This window comes from Anolis carolinensis, chromosome 1, assembly GCF_035594765.1.
Source record: "Anolis carolinensis isolate JA03-04 chromosome 1, rAnoCar3.1.pri, whole genome shotgun sequence".
Classification (NCBI taxonomy): Eukaryota; Metazoa; Chordata; class Lepidosauria; order Squamata; family Dactyloidae; genus Anolis; species Anolis carolinensis.
This window is the reverse complement of record NC_085841.1, coordinates 283940715-283957377: the sequence shown is the minus strand read 5'-3', so window position 1 is coordinate 283957377 and position 16663 is coordinate 283940715. Positions and strand designations below refer to the sequence as shown.

General features: G+C 40.9%; 1 protein-coding gene across 2 annotated transcripts in view; it reads right to left on the bottom strand.

Annotated features, from left to right (window-relative positions):
- The window catches only part of ccdc34 (coiled-coil domain containing 34), a 41005-nt gene that overhangs the window by 16706 nt on the left and 7636 nt on the right, over positions 1 to 16663 (bottom strand). For both annotated transcript variants that reach the window (XM_062967778.1, XM_062967777.1), the window contains exons 3-4: positions 12879 to 13008; positions 8602 to 8709 (exon numbers count right to left, since the gene is read on the bottom strand). In XM_062967778.1, the coding sequence (XP_062823848.1) occupies positions 8602 to 8709; positions 12879 to 13008 (238 nt within the window). The remainder of the gene's footprint in view (positions 1 to 8601; positions 8710 to 12878; positions 13009 to 16663) is intronic.

Genomic DNA, 16663 nt, shown 5'->3' with positions numbered 1-16663 from the left:
TTCAAGCTGGGAAATACTGAGCCAGTTTGTTGTTTGTAGCTCCATTTAAAATTAAAGTTGGTGAAAAGAGGTTACATATAGCCCATTCAAGGATGAATGGCTATAGGGGGAAAACATATTGGACCTCAGAAACAAAGGATCAGCATCGTAACTGCTCATGCTCAATAACTTAATTAACCATCTTCAATCTGAACCCAGTCTGAGCAATTTTTCTCTTGTTATTTACTAATGGTGATTATGTTATCTCTTAATTAAAGAACAGTTTTGTAAAATAAGTATTTGCCAATGAGTAGTTCGACTGCAATCATATCTCAAGAAAGAGTCTACCTAGACTGTTTGGCTTGCCTTGTGCCCATATTAGCCAGGGAGCATGCAAAGGTCTGGCTGGAACACAAGAAGATACATCAGAACCTAGTCAAATTCTTTCCACTGCTCAGGCTTATTTCACAGTAGCTGGCATTGATTCAAAATTTGCCTATTTAATTCAGTAATTATTACCAAATCTAATATTGCTGAATGTTCCCTCTTAAGGTATTTGCTGATCTGGGATGGTGCTGGAAACCATTTTCTCATTGCCCTGCAGTTCTTCCACACCATCTCTTCTATAGCTGCCTGGATAAACCAGGGAGAGGGCTGTGAGCTGCTGCTGCTCAGGGATTCAAGCATACCATTACCTTGTTCCTGCCCTGTAGCTATTTCCCTTGAAGCCTGCATGCTGGGATTTATCTTCCTGTATTCTGAACTGTCTGGTGCTTCCTCTCAAGGTGCAGGGGGAGCTGTGTGTGCACATGTCTTCAAACTACCTGTTGATTTATGCCAATCCCATGAACTTCATAGTTTTTGTAGGCAAGGAATAGAGGTGGTTTTGCCAGTTCTTTCCTCTGAAATATAGCCTACAGGTTTAGCAGTCTTCCTTCCAAGTACTAACCATGGCTGGTTCTGGAAAGCTTCCAAGATCAGACAGGATCTGGTGCCTATAGGGTAATAATTAGGTAACTGGTGCTGTAATGCCTTAGTAATGTACCCATGCCCATCTGCTACCTTCAATGAAAAACAGAAGGTTAGGCCTCTACTTCTAAGGGATCTCAGACAATGTTTTGACTCAGACTGCCTGCCTTTTATTTTGGGGGATGTTGCAGAGTCCTCCTGCTGGCACTGGAAGCAGGCTTGCTCTCATTCTTACTCCTAGCACTTTACATTTACTATCATTGAAATTACTGGCCTTTACATATCTTAACGGGAATGAAGGAAAAGCAGTCAACTTCCACTGTCAATAAGCGCACCATCTTCAAATTAGTTAAAGCTAGATACTATCTGCAATTTTAGCATATTATTACTATTATATTATACTTTTATTTTAAGATATGACTGGCAAAATATGCATTTTCTCCATTAAATGAATATAATGTTCTATTGTACTAAGTACACTGAGGTGCACAGATGACTTCAAAGCCCTCACCCCAAATTAACATTTTTACCACCAAATGTCCCTAAATGCCACCTGTGAAGGCATTTTTACCATTTTCAGTCCTCTAGGTGATGGCCCTGGTGGCGAAGCACTGAGCTGGAGACCGAAAGGTCCCAGGTTCAATCCCCAGGAGCAGCGTGAGCGGCCGCTGTTAGCTCCAGCTCCTGCCAACCTAGCAGTTCGAAAACATGCCAATGTGAGTAGATCAATAGGTACTGCTCTGGCGGGAAGGTAACGGTGCTCCATGCAGTCATGCCGGCCACATGACCTTGGAGGGGTCTACGGACAACGCCGGCTCTTCGGCTTAGAAATGGAGATGAGCACCAACCCCCAGTCAGACATGGCTGGACTTAATGTCAGGGGAAAACCTTTACCTTTACCTAGGTGATGGCTAACACCTTTTAGGGCTGTCTAGAGGCATGTGCCCCTTCCCTATAAGTAATGGAACTTGAGAAGGGTGGTAACCCCAGGAAAGTCTTCCCTAGGCAATAACAGCTAATTATCTCCAAGCTTACAGTTAGTGCTCTGATGCCTTGCCCTGTCTCACTAGGGGTGAAGCATGTGGAATCTCTGCCCCAAACTGTCTGCACTGGCCAATTTTCTCTTCAGATTTTATTTAAACAGTTCAATAAAGTGGATCCATATTTATGTCTGCTCCCTTTATTTCTATGTGGGTTGGCATTCAGGGAAGAATCTGCTCATGGTGGATTACTCCTCCATGGCATCCCAAGAACGCTGTTTATCCCCAGCTCACTAGCTCATCTATATGGAATCCCATTCATCTCTGAAAACATAAGACAATAGTGGTTGTTTTTCAGACCACTGTCAGCCTTTTCCACCTGGTGCTGGTGTTAGCATGGAATGCAATATCACTGTACCCATCTACAAAGTGCTTCTTCAGAAACACTGCTGTGGCGCTAATGGATTGGAACATGTCACGAAGGCTTTACATATTCAGAGTGTCTGAAAACATGACATATACACTGAATATGTTGTTTTGTGGCTTTAAGTTATTTCCAACTTATTTACACTAAAGAAATCTAGTTATTCATGATAACTTTAATAACCTTTGTACCATCAGGAGTAGTATTACACTGAAAGGCACAATCCTAAATTGGACATATTCCAGAGGGAAAGGGACTACAACAGGTGGAGAGGGGCTACAACAGGGGGCATGCCACTAAATTTTGATGGCATATTAGTGTAAAAAAAGGATGATGCATGTGAATGAGATACTACGAGCATTTATTACATAAAAGTGAAAGTTATGGTAATGTCTAGTTAATGTAGTAAAGAGTTGGGAAGGTATTAAAAGTATTGGCTGAATGTCTGAGGGGATTTTTTAAAAGGCTGGTGAGACAAGGAAAGCTGAATGTGCCAATGTTAGAAGTTATTTATGATTAGGAGTTCGAGATTTGAGTAGAGTTAGACAAGGTCAGAATTAGGATCTGAGTGGGAAATGTGAGCGCTACTGCCAGTCAAGAATAAGCACATTAAAAAGGTAATGTCCAATGTTATACTCAATTTCTGTTTCATAAAATATTTTTGTATTATACACTTGTGCCCCTGAGAATGTCATATAAGGAATATTGAGAAGCTTGAGATCAGACACATTGTGTCTGTGATGGGAACAATTAATCAATGGTGTTGGTGTCCACTGGAGAGACTACATGAATACGTGTTTCATAGGAACCATGAGGGTATCATGGTTCCTATGAAACCATGTAGTTGCTAATATCCTGTTTTTCCTTTTTCTGGAAGTGTGATTCTGCTGTATTTAAAGAGGTCTTGCTCTGCAGGCACCTTGTTTTCAAAGAAAAATGCAGGGTCAGTTTTATTTTTTGACATCACTGTGCCAAAACTGGAGGCCCAGTGGAGATTTTGGTAGCAAGCCAAGCATTCAGGTACATATGGCCTAAAATCATAGAATAGTAGAGTTGGAAGAGACCTCATGGGCCATCCAGTCCAACCCCCTGCCAAGAAGCAGAAAATCGCATTCAAAGCACCCCCGACAGATGGCCATCCAGCCTCTGCTTAAAAGCCTCCAAAGAAAGAGCCTCCACCACAGTCCGGGGCAGAGAGTGCCACTGCCGAACAGCCCTCACAGTGAGGAAATTCTTCCTGATGTTCAGGTGGAATCTCCTTTCCTGTAGTTTGAAGCCATTGTTCCATGTCCTAGTCTGCAGGGCAGCAGAAAACAAGCTTGCTCCCTCCTCCCTATGACTTCCCTTCACGTATTTGTACATGGCTATCATGTCTCCTCTCAGCCTTCTCTTCTGCAGGCTAAACATGCCTAGTTCTTTAAGCCACTCCTCATAGGGCTTGTTCTCCAGACCCTTAATCATTTTAGTTGCCCTCCTCTGGATGCTTTGCAGCTTGTCAACATCTCCCTTCAATTGCAGTGCCCAGAATTGGACACAGTATTCCAGGTGTGGTCTGACCAAGGCAGAATAGAGGGGTAGCATGACTTCCCTGGATCTAGATGCTATACCCCTATTTATGCAGGCCAGAATCCTGTTGGCTTTTTTAGCAGCCGCATCACATTGTAGGCTCATATTTAACTTGTTATCCACGAGGACTCCAAGATCTTTTTCACACGTACTGCTGTAGAGCCATTCTGTATCTTTGCATTCCATTTTTTCTACCAAAGTGAAGTATCTTGCATTTGTCCCTGTTGAACTTCATTTTGTTAGTTTTGGCCCATCTCTCCAGTCTGTCAAGATCGTTTTGAATTCCGCTCCTGTCTTCTGGAGTGTTAGCTATCCCTCCCAGTTTGGGATTGTGCCTTCTAACCCTTCGTCTAAGTCGTTAATAAAGGTATTGAAAAGAACTGGGCCCAGGACAGAACCCTGCGGCACTCCACTCGTGACTTCTTCCCAAGATGAAGACGACGCATTGGTGAGCACCCTTTGGGTTCGTTCGCTTAGCCAATTACAGATCCACCTAACCGTAGTTTTGTCTAGCTCACATTTTACTAGTTTGTTTGCCAGAAGGTCGTGGGGGACTTTGTCGAAGGCCTTACTGAAATCCAGATAGGCTACATCCACGCGTTCCCTGTATCAACCCAAACTCTATCGAAAAAAGAGATCAGATTAGTCTGGCATGACTTGTTTTTGGTAAATCCGTGTTGGCTATTAGCAATGACTGAATTTGTTTCTAGATGTTCGCAGACCACTTCCTTAATGATCTTTTCCAGGATCTTGCCTGGTATCGACGTGAGGCTGACCGGACGGTAATTGTTTGGGTCGTTCTTTTTTCCCTTCTTGAAGATAGGGACCACATTTGCCCTTCTCCAATCTGCTGGGACTTCTCCTGTTCTCCAAGAACTCTCAAAGATAATTGCCAGTGGTTCTGAAATAACCTCAGCTAATTCCTTCAATACTCTTGGATGTAGCTGATCTGGCCCTGGGGACTTGAATTCGTTTAGAGCAGCCAAGTATTCCTGGACGACTTCTTTCCCTATTTGGGGTTGGATTTCCCCTAATCCTTCGTCCATTCCATGTTGCTGAGGTTGAAGATGGCTTTCTTTTTGTGAGAAGACCGAGGCAAAGAAGGCATTAAGTAGTTCTGCCTTTTCCCTGTCCCGTCTCCATCACCCCATCTTCTCCTTGCAGAGGCCCTATTGCCTCCTTGTTCTTCCTTTTTCTACCAACGTAGGCAAAAAAGCCTTTTTTGTTGTTTTTAACGTCCCTGGCAAGCCTGAGCTCATTTTGCGCTTCAGCCTTGCGAACCTTTTCCCTACAGGAGTTGGCTATACGTTTGAATTCTTCTTTGGTGATTTCTCCCCTTTTCCACTTCTTATGCATGTCTCTTTTGAGTCTTAGCCCAGTTAGGAGTTCTTTGGACATCCATTCTGGCTTCTTTGCGCTTGTCTTGTTTTTTTTCTTTGTTGGCACTGTTTGCATTTGCGCCTCCAGTATTTAACTTTTAAAAAACTCCCATCCATCCTTAACTCCCTTGTCTTTTAATATTGGCGTCCATGGAATGCTGCTCAGTATTTCCTTCATTTTTTGGAAGTCAGCTCTCTTAAAGTCCAGAATGCATTTTTGACTTGTCTTAGTTTCAGCCTTCCTTTGTATTGCAAACTGTACGAGCACATGGTCACTTGCCCCTAAGGATCCAACCACTTCGACTGTATTTATCAGGTCCTCTACGCTTGTTAGGATGAAGTCAAGAGTAGCCGATCCCCTTGTTGCCTCTTCTACCTTCTGGACCATAAAATTGTCTGCAAGGCAAGTGAGGAATTTGTTGGACTTTGTACTCCTGACAGAGTTTGTTTTCCAGCAGATATCGGGATAGTTGAAATTGCCCATGACTACTATATCTCTTCTTTGTGCTTGTTTGGTCAGCTGTTGACAGAAGGCTTCATCAAGTCCTTCATCCTGACTCGGAGGTCTGTAGTAGACACCCACAAGATCTCTTTGAGTCCCGGTTCCCTTGATTCTTATCCAGATGCTTTCAAGCTGGTTTTCCGGATTACAGTCTTACATTTCTTCTGCATATAAAGCTACTCCCCCTCCTCTCCCCTTTGTTCTATTTCTATGAAAGAGGTTATAGCCCTCAATGGCTACATTCCAGTGATGGGAGTCATCCCACCAGGTTTCAGTGATGCCTATGACATCATACATGTGGTGCTGTGTTAAAAGTTGAAGTTCGTCTTGCTTATTTCCCATGCAAGCTCCTGTGACTTTCCCCTGAGCTGTTTATTTGGGATTATTGTGCTCTTGGTACTTGGTCCTTGCTGTGTTTGTGCAGCCCTCCGTTTAGCCTTTTGGCGGTTCCCTGTGGTCGTGGGTAATATAGTGTTTGCCAGGCTGTTGTTCCCCTCCCCCAGTGGATCTAGTTTAAAGTGCGCCTGATGAGGTTTGTAAGTCTGTGTGCAAAAAGATGTTTTCCTACTTGTGTGAGATGCACCCCATCACTTGTCAGTAGGCCATCCTCCTGGAAGAGTAGGCCATGGTCGAGGAAGCCAAAACGCTCCTCCTGACACCATTTTCTGAGCCAGTTATTGATCTGTACTATTTTTCTGGCCCTTGTAGAGCCGTGTCCTACAATGGGGAGGAGGGATGAAAAGATCACATGTACATTACACAGTTTTAGCTTTGTTCCCAGAGCTCGAAAATTGTTTGTAGTCTTTTGAAAAGTATGCCTAGCGGTGTCATTGGTTCCTACATGAATCAACATAAGGTAGGGAGGGTGATGGGGCTTTAGGAGCCTGCTGAGCCTCTGAGTGGGAGGCAGCATATTTCTCGAGCCATCCCATCTGGTCTGGAAATGATGGCTTCCGTTCCTCTAAGGAGGGAGTCACTTACTACCAAGACCTGTTTCCTTTGAGAATTGACAGGGTCCCTTTTGTGCAAGACAGTGTGTAGGTCCCCTGAAGAGTGTTCCAGTTGAAGTGAATCATGTAGGTGTAAAGTGTTGTTCTCCTCCTCGACATCCCCAGTGCATTCATCAATGGCAATCCATTGAGATGCGTCCAAGAGCCCATCACTCTCCCAAGGGTGTTCCTGTTGTGCCTGGTCTACGATTGGGGATGGAGCATCTGCATGAATGTGTAAGTGTGAATGTGGTGATGCATCGCCTCTGTCAGAGCTATCCTCCGTGCATTGATCAAGGGTGGCCCACTGAGTGGTATCTAAGTAAATGTGGTCCTCCACAAGATGTGTTTCCTGATCAGATATTAGTGGTGTAAGAATTTGGAATCTACTGTTTAAGTCAAGCTGAGCAGAAGTATTCTGCGGAGGTTGCCTGGTCCTGTGTCTCTTTCTACGGGTGACCTCCTTCCAAGCCTGAGGGTTGTGGACATTTGAATAAATCTCCCCATAAAATTCCTCATCATGCTGTTGGTGTGATGTAGGTTGTGTATCTAGAACAGTGTGTTGTGCAGTGTCCAAGAAAAGCTCAACTTCCTGAATGCCCTTAAGGGTCTTAATATGGTCCTCGAGTTGTTGGATCCTCTGCTCCATCAGAGTAATCTGTTTGCATTTGGAGCAGATGTAGTTGACTACTTTTTATGTGAAAAAGCGGAACATGCCACAGCTGGTGCATGAGACTGGAAAGTTTTGCTTTCGTTGCATCTTTTGGTGAGTGAAGTAGCCTAGTGGGATCTTTATACAGTTAGGTAATATGCACACACTTTATGTGTAGACTGCCAAAAACCACCTCTTTCTGTGTGTGTTTATGTTGTTTTGTTTTCTGCATGTACTGTAAAGGATAGTTAGTAAAGGTGTCTTTTTCGCACGCGCCGTTAGGGCACAATGCCTGCTGTCAATCAACTTAAGTACCTGGCTCTCTTTCAATACAACAGTCACACAACAGTTAGACTTTGATCACAGAAGCCAAGCCCACACTCAGTTTCCAATCTTGACCAAATCTTAGCCAAATCTTACCTGAAGCCAGGGAGCAAAACTTTCCTCTTGCTGCCTCAACTTCTGTGAGAACCAACTTTGATACTAGCAGTAGAGGAACTATACTCTTAACTAAGCAAAAGTATTTCAATTATTATTTACATTATTAAAAACTATCTGAACTAGTAAGAAAAGAACTAAGGCTAGTGCAGGAGTAATTCCTAGTGAGTACAACTGTATGTTTATAAGTAGACATAGACAGGATTGATCTGTTAGGTATGTTCAATCATAAATTGATGTTAATTACTGAGACAGAATTTTTCCTAGAAGCCCTATGTAAGTGCTTGTAGGAAAAAAATCTGATCCGTATTTTCCCATGTAAGAAAGTTAATATGGTGTAGCACTGTTGAGTGTCGGATTAAGATTCCCAAGAAATGCAAACCCACTAAGTGACCTTGGGCAAGTAACACTCCCTTAAGTCTCAGAAAAAAGCAATGGTAAATCCCCTTTGAATAAATCTTGCACAGTAGGATCGCCCTGGAGTCGCCATGATCCTGAAGTGACTTAAAGGCACACAACAACAAACTATGTAAGATAATCATTTCTGGTGAACTACATGAAGTAGGAAAAATAATTTCATTATAATAAAAACCCAATGTGTTTGATAGGCTGATAACCAAGCATATTATTTACAGCCCAGATTAACTACTATAAAGTAGAAACATGTCAACATGTCAAACACATTAAATAAAACGTAGAACATAAATTAATCACCCGTTTCACCTCTTCATTCTTTCGCTGGACCCATTCTTTGTGTTTCTCTGCAGCAATTATTTTTTTCTTTTCACGTTCTTCATCCTCTTTTATTTTTTCCATTTCTTTATGCATTGCCTATAGAGAGGGGCAAAAACCATCTTGATTGCTTTGCACACAGTTCAGTAAGTTTAGATCTTAATACCTTCTCACTGCAAGTATTGGGCAAAATTTATTTTAAAGCAACAAAGATACAACAATTTCCCAGTTTTTCTTCTCCTAAATATGCTTTAAAATATCAAAAAGACACTAGTAATATTCGTATAATCTGAATCATATAATCAACAGACTAAAATGCAGCTCTAGTAGTTCCCTTATTAATTCTTAGGGTGGCACATAACATGCACAGGACCCATAGAAGGAAGAGACTACAGAAGTCTCTCACACACATTATTTGCATTGTCTGTGTAACATTTTTTTTAAAAATAAGTCAATATAATTTCAATAATTCTTACCATTGTTATTTTTCAACATTTCTATAGTATTTTCCATGAAGAACTATTTCGTGATTTTTCCCTTTGTGCAAAAAGATGCAAGACAGGGCCTGCACTTTCCATCAATATGGACTGTCTGCTCCTTCCCAGATATCCATTCACAGCTATATGGGGATGGATGTTTCCTACATGTGTAAAAGCCAACATAGGTAAGCCAAAAATTGTGCAATTAACATACTTTTCCTAAGATATCAACTGCACAAGTTTAGGCTGTGTAACATTATGGCCCGACAGAGATGTTGCAGTGGGTGGGAAAGATATGGAAGTGGTCAAAGGAGGGGCCCATATTTTCAATCTACTGAATACAACAGACTAAATTAAAGGAAGAATTAGGTTAGAGACTTTCTCAAGGCAACAGATGAAGTGAAAACTGAAATGTTTGTAGTAGTGCATTTTTCCAAATGTAATCTTCAATATTGTTTTACCATGAAGGTGAAATACTAGAATGTAGCCAAGTACAGTGACAAAGAAGGTATTTTTATGATGTTGCTAAAACAGTATTTAAACCTCATGCTGGTAAACAAGACATTCCAACGCCACATTTTATTACTGAATTCATGTAGACCAAGACCTACAATGTTGCACTTTATGACAATGCCACATGACTAAAACAATATCCCTGAGTTTCAGTCAGGCTTTTTAAAAATCTAGACTAAACAGCTGAAAAACACAACTTGTCCCAAGAAATCTATTGCATCTTGCCATTGGCATACCTATTTGTAATGTAATGCATGGGACAATGTTCCATGTCATTATGTGACTAAAAAAGAATGCTAATGAGCAAGTGTAGGTGTTTGGATAAGAAAGAGCCCCCTACCCCAACAACTTGACAAATGTAATCTGAAACTTTCCATCTATATGTCTTTAAAATCTATTGTTTATTAAAATAATAAAATATCCTGTTTGCAAAGATAAATATACACTATCAGTTGCTTCACAGCCAGGCATTCGGAATACCTTGGAGACCCAAGAGTTCACAAGAGAATAACTCCATTGCTACCCCCAACAACAGTAAATATATATTTATACACATTTCCAAATTATTTTGGTGTGATTAGAATGGATTTGATGGGGAGGGAACATACTACCTCACTTCTGTTGTTTCTAGAGGAGTGGATGGATGGCAGAAATTGCACGTGCTCTTGTGAACTGTATGTGTATGTGCTCTTGGGATGAGATAACCTATAAAAATCTCTTTGTTCAGTATGAAGCAAAACAGGGGAAAATGGCCTCTGCAAAGATATGTGAGACCCAAGGTTTGGTAGGTTTCTAATTCAGATGTAACAAATCATTGTTTCTCATCACATGAATGTGGCAAGCCTCAGGCTCATGTATGCTCATCTGCAGAACCGGCCCGAGATCATTTTAAAACATACGCGGAAAAAAAATTCCGCCCCCCCGCGGTGCGGGAGGCGTGGCCACGCAACGCGGGAGGTGTGGCCAGACCTGGCCCCGCCTCCCGCATCGTGCGACCACGCCCCTGTGTTGCGTGGCCACGCCCCTCGCGCTGCGGGCGGCGCAGGAGGCGGGGCCAGGGCGCGCGATGCGGGAGGCGGGGCCACGTCTGGCCCCGCCTCCTGCACAACGCACCCTGGTCCAGCCGGGCTGCGGCTGGAGTCTCTCCAGGACACAGCAAAGGCTTTGCTGCGGCCTGGAAGGCCTCTGCCACAGCTTGGCTGCCCCAGGGCGGCTGGGCCAGGGTGCGCGGCGCGGGAAGTGGGGCCAGGGAGTGCAGCGCGGGAGGCGGGGCCAGGGAGCGCAGTGCGGGAGGCGGGGCCAGGGAGTGCTCGATAGCGCCCCCGCAACATGGCGCCCAACGTGGGGGCGTGGTGGGCGTCCCATGTTGGGCCGGGCCTGCTCATCTGCCTAGGCAAAGGAAAGATATTTAACTAGAAGTTAGTAATAAAATGCAGTTTTCTATTCTAGGCTTGTTAACAAACCTGGACAGAACTCTCCAGATAATCATATTTCAGTTCAATAAAATGAGATGGCGGGGGGGGGGGGGGGCGGTGCAGTAGGGGTGGATCCTGTTGTCTGGGAATGTAGCTCCTTCACATACATGTCAGGCAATGTTAAGAAGACTACGTCTATCATTTCCCAGCCATGATTATAATAATATAACTCATAGAGAAACTCTGGTGGGAAGGGTCAAGTTTCTGCTCTGGAGATCCTTTAAAGGGCAGATGAATTGCCAAAAATACACCAAAACAGGGAAAGGGGGGGGGGGGGAGAGAAGGACAGAAGCATAGGAAAGGTGAAGCAACACTCTTGGACATTTCTATTTTTAAAATATAATCTTTATTAATTTTCTAGATTAAAATATTGATACAGTAGAGTTTCGCTTATCCAACCTTCACTCATCCAATGTTCTGTATTATCCAACGCAGTCTGCTTCCCACCTGGATCCACAGCTGTTTTTCTAGGCAGGCAAGGATCACAGATTTTTAAAAATCTTCACAAGACTGAACTTTTTACGGATTTAACTTCCGACTATGTTGTTACTGTAAGTTCATTTTATGCAATTCTATCCTTATTTGTAGTCAACTTTTTAGCAGTCTATGTTTGTGTAGTCAATGTTTTCAATACATTGAGATGTTTTGGTGCTAAATTTGTAAATATAGTAATTACTACATAACGTTACTGTTTATTGAACTGCTATTTTGGTCGATTTGTTGTAAAATATGTTTTGGTGCTTAATTGGTAAAATCATTACATAATTTGACGTTTAGTAGGCTTTTCCTTAATCCCTCGTTATCCAACCTTTTCGCTTATCCAACGTTCTGCCAGCCCATTTATGTTGGATAAGCAAGACTCTCCTGTAGGTCCAAACTAGATAAAAATCCAAAAAGAAGATAAGGTATGTGGTAGGAAAGGGTAGAGGTATGACAAAATATAGTGCAGAAGAGTGAAGAGTAAAGAATAGAAAGAAGAGGAGGCAAGGTGAAGAGAAGAAAAAATAAAAAAGAAGGAAAATGGAGGAGGGGGGATAAAATAGAACATAAAAACAACTTCCTAGCATCTTCTTCAAGGTGTTCACCTTTTCTTTCTTCTTTAAATCTAGTCTTTTCTTTCTTGCTCATCTCTCCTTTTCTTCTTTTCATGTTGTCATTCTGGTGAGTGGTGTTGCTCTTCTCTTGTGTCCTGTCTCTTCCCCCCCCCATTCAGTTTATTTTAAATATTCCATTATTCTACTCCAATCTGTTTCTTTTATTGGTTTTCCTTTGTTTTTTGCTAATAAGAAGTAAGTCATTTCTAATAAATCAATTCATACTTTTGGGAACCACAAAAAGATCTCTCTAGCAGTTAGGGAGGAGTTAACGGCCATAAAAACATCTTGCTCCAGGGCCACACTTTGCCTACTCTTGTCACAGCACAATAAATCAAATACAATGTAATGTGCCCAGACGTTTTATGATTCATCGCATACCTTGGCTTATCTGGGCACAGCATAAACCATTGTGCCCTAAATCCTTAAATGTAGACATATATAAACCATGGAAAATAAAGGTTCCAATCAAAAAAAGTTCAGGTTTAAATCATTATTACAGTTAGATAAGTAAAATGTAGTTACCAAGCAAGCAGAACACATAGGACAAGACACACACTTGCAAACAATAGAGAATCATCAAAGAATGGGCAAGTGAAAAAGCATCTATGGAGTCATTATAATATAAAGAACGAAGTAATTTTTAACGGGGGAATGTGTTTTTCCGTATCTGTTTAGTCAGTGCGAGATGTAAAGAAAATATTTACCTCCATAGCTTGTGCTTGAAAACGAGCACGCAGCTCTTTTTCTTTGCAAATGAACCACTCTTCCCATGGTGAGAGGGAATTTTCCAAAGATGACAGATCTTCCGTGTTTGTGTCGTTACTGTGTTCAGCACTGTGAAGCAATACTGTATAAGTCAGATGCTATAACTTAGATGACCATCATTATGGAAACATTGTAACATTGGATTACACAGTGGGAGAAAGCTAGAATATAAAATAAATAAAATACATCTAAAATATTTGAACATTTTAACCACTCTTCATCAGTATTCTCATTTCAAGAGGCCAAAAAACCCTGTGTCGTAATACCATATTAAAAGTCTTTTTAGTTCTGAATTGAAAGCACTTCACAAAATGAGAACAATGCGGGAGAAAGCTGTTTTACACGAGCCCAGGAATGGCTTCTGCAAGCTAAGGTGTCCTACAATGGAGACACTTCTTGCATATTTACGACACTGATGTCATTGTGACATTATATACAATGTTTTAGGGAAATAGAAATCACTGGTAAAAAAAGATACTTTGCTGTATCATCCCCAATCTAAGAGGATTTTGGAGCCATGTCACATTAATGTAAATGCACTCACATGATGATGAATGGATTCTTTAGTTTAGACCACATAATGTGAATAAACACATTCATTTAAAATGGAACCTATTTTTGGACAGTTTGGACAGGTTACAGAACCCATCTTTTCTGATAACAACATTGTATAACCTATTATCCTGAACAACTTCCTTCACTTTCCTAACCAAAACTGAAAAATAAAGTCAGATTGTTAAAAGATCACTTGTGGACATTACATTATTAAATAGTTTAAAACCACACAAAATAGTAAAATGCATTGCTTTAAAAATCAGCTCTGACTATCTGCAAATCCTTGTGATACCCTTTATCTGGCAAAAGAAGCTTCCACAACCAACATTTCTCTTAATACAAGTTTGAATCATGCCCCTGCCACTGTTTTTAGCATGCATGCTTTAAAATTATAATAAAAACAATTTTTCAGTAAATATGATTCTTTAAAAATGGTTAAACTATAACTATAAATTCCATTTTGCGCATAGTTTTGCAGCTGACCTCCTTTTTTGCAGGTTGTCTTATTATTTTTTAAAAACAAATCACAATGTTGAATTTTTTCTACTGAACTATGGTTGAGACAGAAAGCAAAATCTCTGCCTCCCATTCAGAAGGTCATTTAGGTCATTCAGAAGTATGATCCCAGCCCATGGAGATGTGTGTCATTTGTATACCCAGGATGGACTGAGAACAGTGCTGTGTATATTGTTTTCAACTAGCTTACTTTGAACGTTATACATAAATATAGTTCTAGCAGGAACTTTTTCTTCCAGTGAACATCTGAAGTTTACCTGAAGCTATGTAAATACCCTTTATTGCACCCAGTGAACACTTCTGATCAAAAACTGAACCAGGGTGACTCTAAACCAGTGTTTCTCAAACTCTGCTCCTTTGGGCTTCAACTCCCAGAAATCCCAAATATCTTACCAGACGTTAGAAAAAGTGGGGGCTGCAGTGCAAAACATCTGGAAGGCCAAAGGTTGGGATGAAACCACTGCTCTAAATCCATTTCTCTGGAATCCAAGCAGATTCCACAATCACATTTTCCCCATTTGTTCCATTCAGCATCGTTGTAGCAATACACATTTACCAGTGAGTTTACATCACCTTTTTAAGGGTAGACCACCAACACTTTAGTGGAAAGTCTGAAGTCCCTTATGTCTAGACATAAATGATTTTGTTCATCTTCAAGATTCAACACTCAACTGTCCTGAAATTTGTTATCTCCTCTCCATATCCAGGGGTTCTACATCCATGCCACAACCCAAAAGTATCTGGGAAAAAATTCCCAAAAGCAAACCTTGATTTTGAAAATAAAGAGCATTAAACTGATGTGTAGGTATACTCTGCTGTAGCCTTCCACCACTTCAGATTCTCAGGCTCTCTCTAGCATCATTTGCATTGTTCATCATTTTATATAGGGACACAATTTTACTATAACATTGTGTGTCATGGGATTTGAGCAACCATGAATTTTGTTATCCATGGTGGGTTCTCAAACAAAACCCTAAGGGAAACCAAGGGTTCACTGTAATGTGCTTATTTGAAAAATGTTGCTTTCTTGGAATCTCTGACTTGATTTTGTCCCTCTTCCTGACTATATTCCCATTTTTTAAAATGTTTGTGCTGTGACAGAAATCCCGCAGCTTCCCTTTGTAGAACTAATGGTTTTCATTTTAACTGAACATAATAATCCCTCTTCTTTCCCCCCTCATGCTTTCAAGTCATGCAGCACCTTTGCTAACACTGGCAAAGGTGATGAGCAAAAGCTAGGAGCTCTCTGCAGTGCCATGGCCACTATACAGCAATTAATGGCAGCAAAGGAGATTATCCAGCCGGGAAAAATGGGTTCAACCCAAATTGACAGTGCACTCTGCTCCCACAACCAATGCAGTTCAGAAGCAGGGCTAATCTGGCTTTCTTCCAAATAGGCAACTAAAAGACAATGTAAGGACAATTATCGATATTATAGACTACTATGAGACAAACAATGAAAAAAAATGGCCTTACTTGCAGTCGACGCTGAGAAGGCCTTCGACAACATCAATTGGGACTTTTTTAAATTATTAATGAAAGAAATAGACTTAGGTTTCCAATTTACAAACTCCATACGGGCTATCTACGAAGATCAAAAAGCAACAATTTGGATCAATGGCCTCAAAACTGAAGAAATAAGGATCAATAAAGGCACCCGTCAAGGATGCCCTCTCTCCCCCCTTATCTTCATTTTTGCCTTGGAAATTCTACTATAGACTATAAGGGAAGATACGAATCTGGAAGGTACTAGAATCAGGAGTAGCCATTATAAAACCCGAGCATTCGCTGACGACTTGATTTGTGTTATAGAGGATCCAACTGAAGATATAAAAAAATGGTTAAACATAATAGAAGAATACGGCAATGTAGCAGGCTTTAAAATCAATAAAAATAAGTCGATGATGCTGACAAAAAATATAAACAAGATGGAGCAAGGAAAATTAATTGAAATTTCGGGACTCCAAGTCGTAAACAAGATTAACTATTTAGGAATATCAATTACCGCCAAAAACTCGCAACTGTTGAAAAACAACTATGAAGTGAAATGGTCAGAAATAAAAAAACAACTGGAAAACTGGAAAAATTTAAAACTTTCATTATTAGGAAGAATCTCGGCAATAAAAATGAACGTTTTGCCAAAAATGTTATACTTGTTCCAAAATCTTCCAATTCTCAGAAATATGTCCATATTTAAGAAATGGGAAAAAGACTTAACTAAATTTATTTGGCTGGGAAAAAAAGCAAGAATTAAATATACCAATCTGATTGATGATACAAAGAGAGGAGGTCTAGGAATGCCAGACCTGAAATCATACTACGAAGCATGTGCCCTAGTATGGGTTAAAGACTGGACAACATTAAAGAGAGAAAAGATTCTAACTTTAGAGGGCCATGATCTTCGAATCGGATGGCACGCATACTTGTGGTATAACAAAACAAACGTAGAAAAGAACTTTGGAAATCATTTTATAAGACCTGCAATTATGAAAATCTGGAACAAATATAAAGTAAGGATATATTCTAGAACCCCACTCTGGATATCCCCGCTAGAAGCGGGACAAAGGAGACTACTAGGCTGGAAGAAGTGGCCCACATATAAAGATATATTAAAACAGAGTGACGGAAGACTAGAAATGAAATCCCAAGAAGA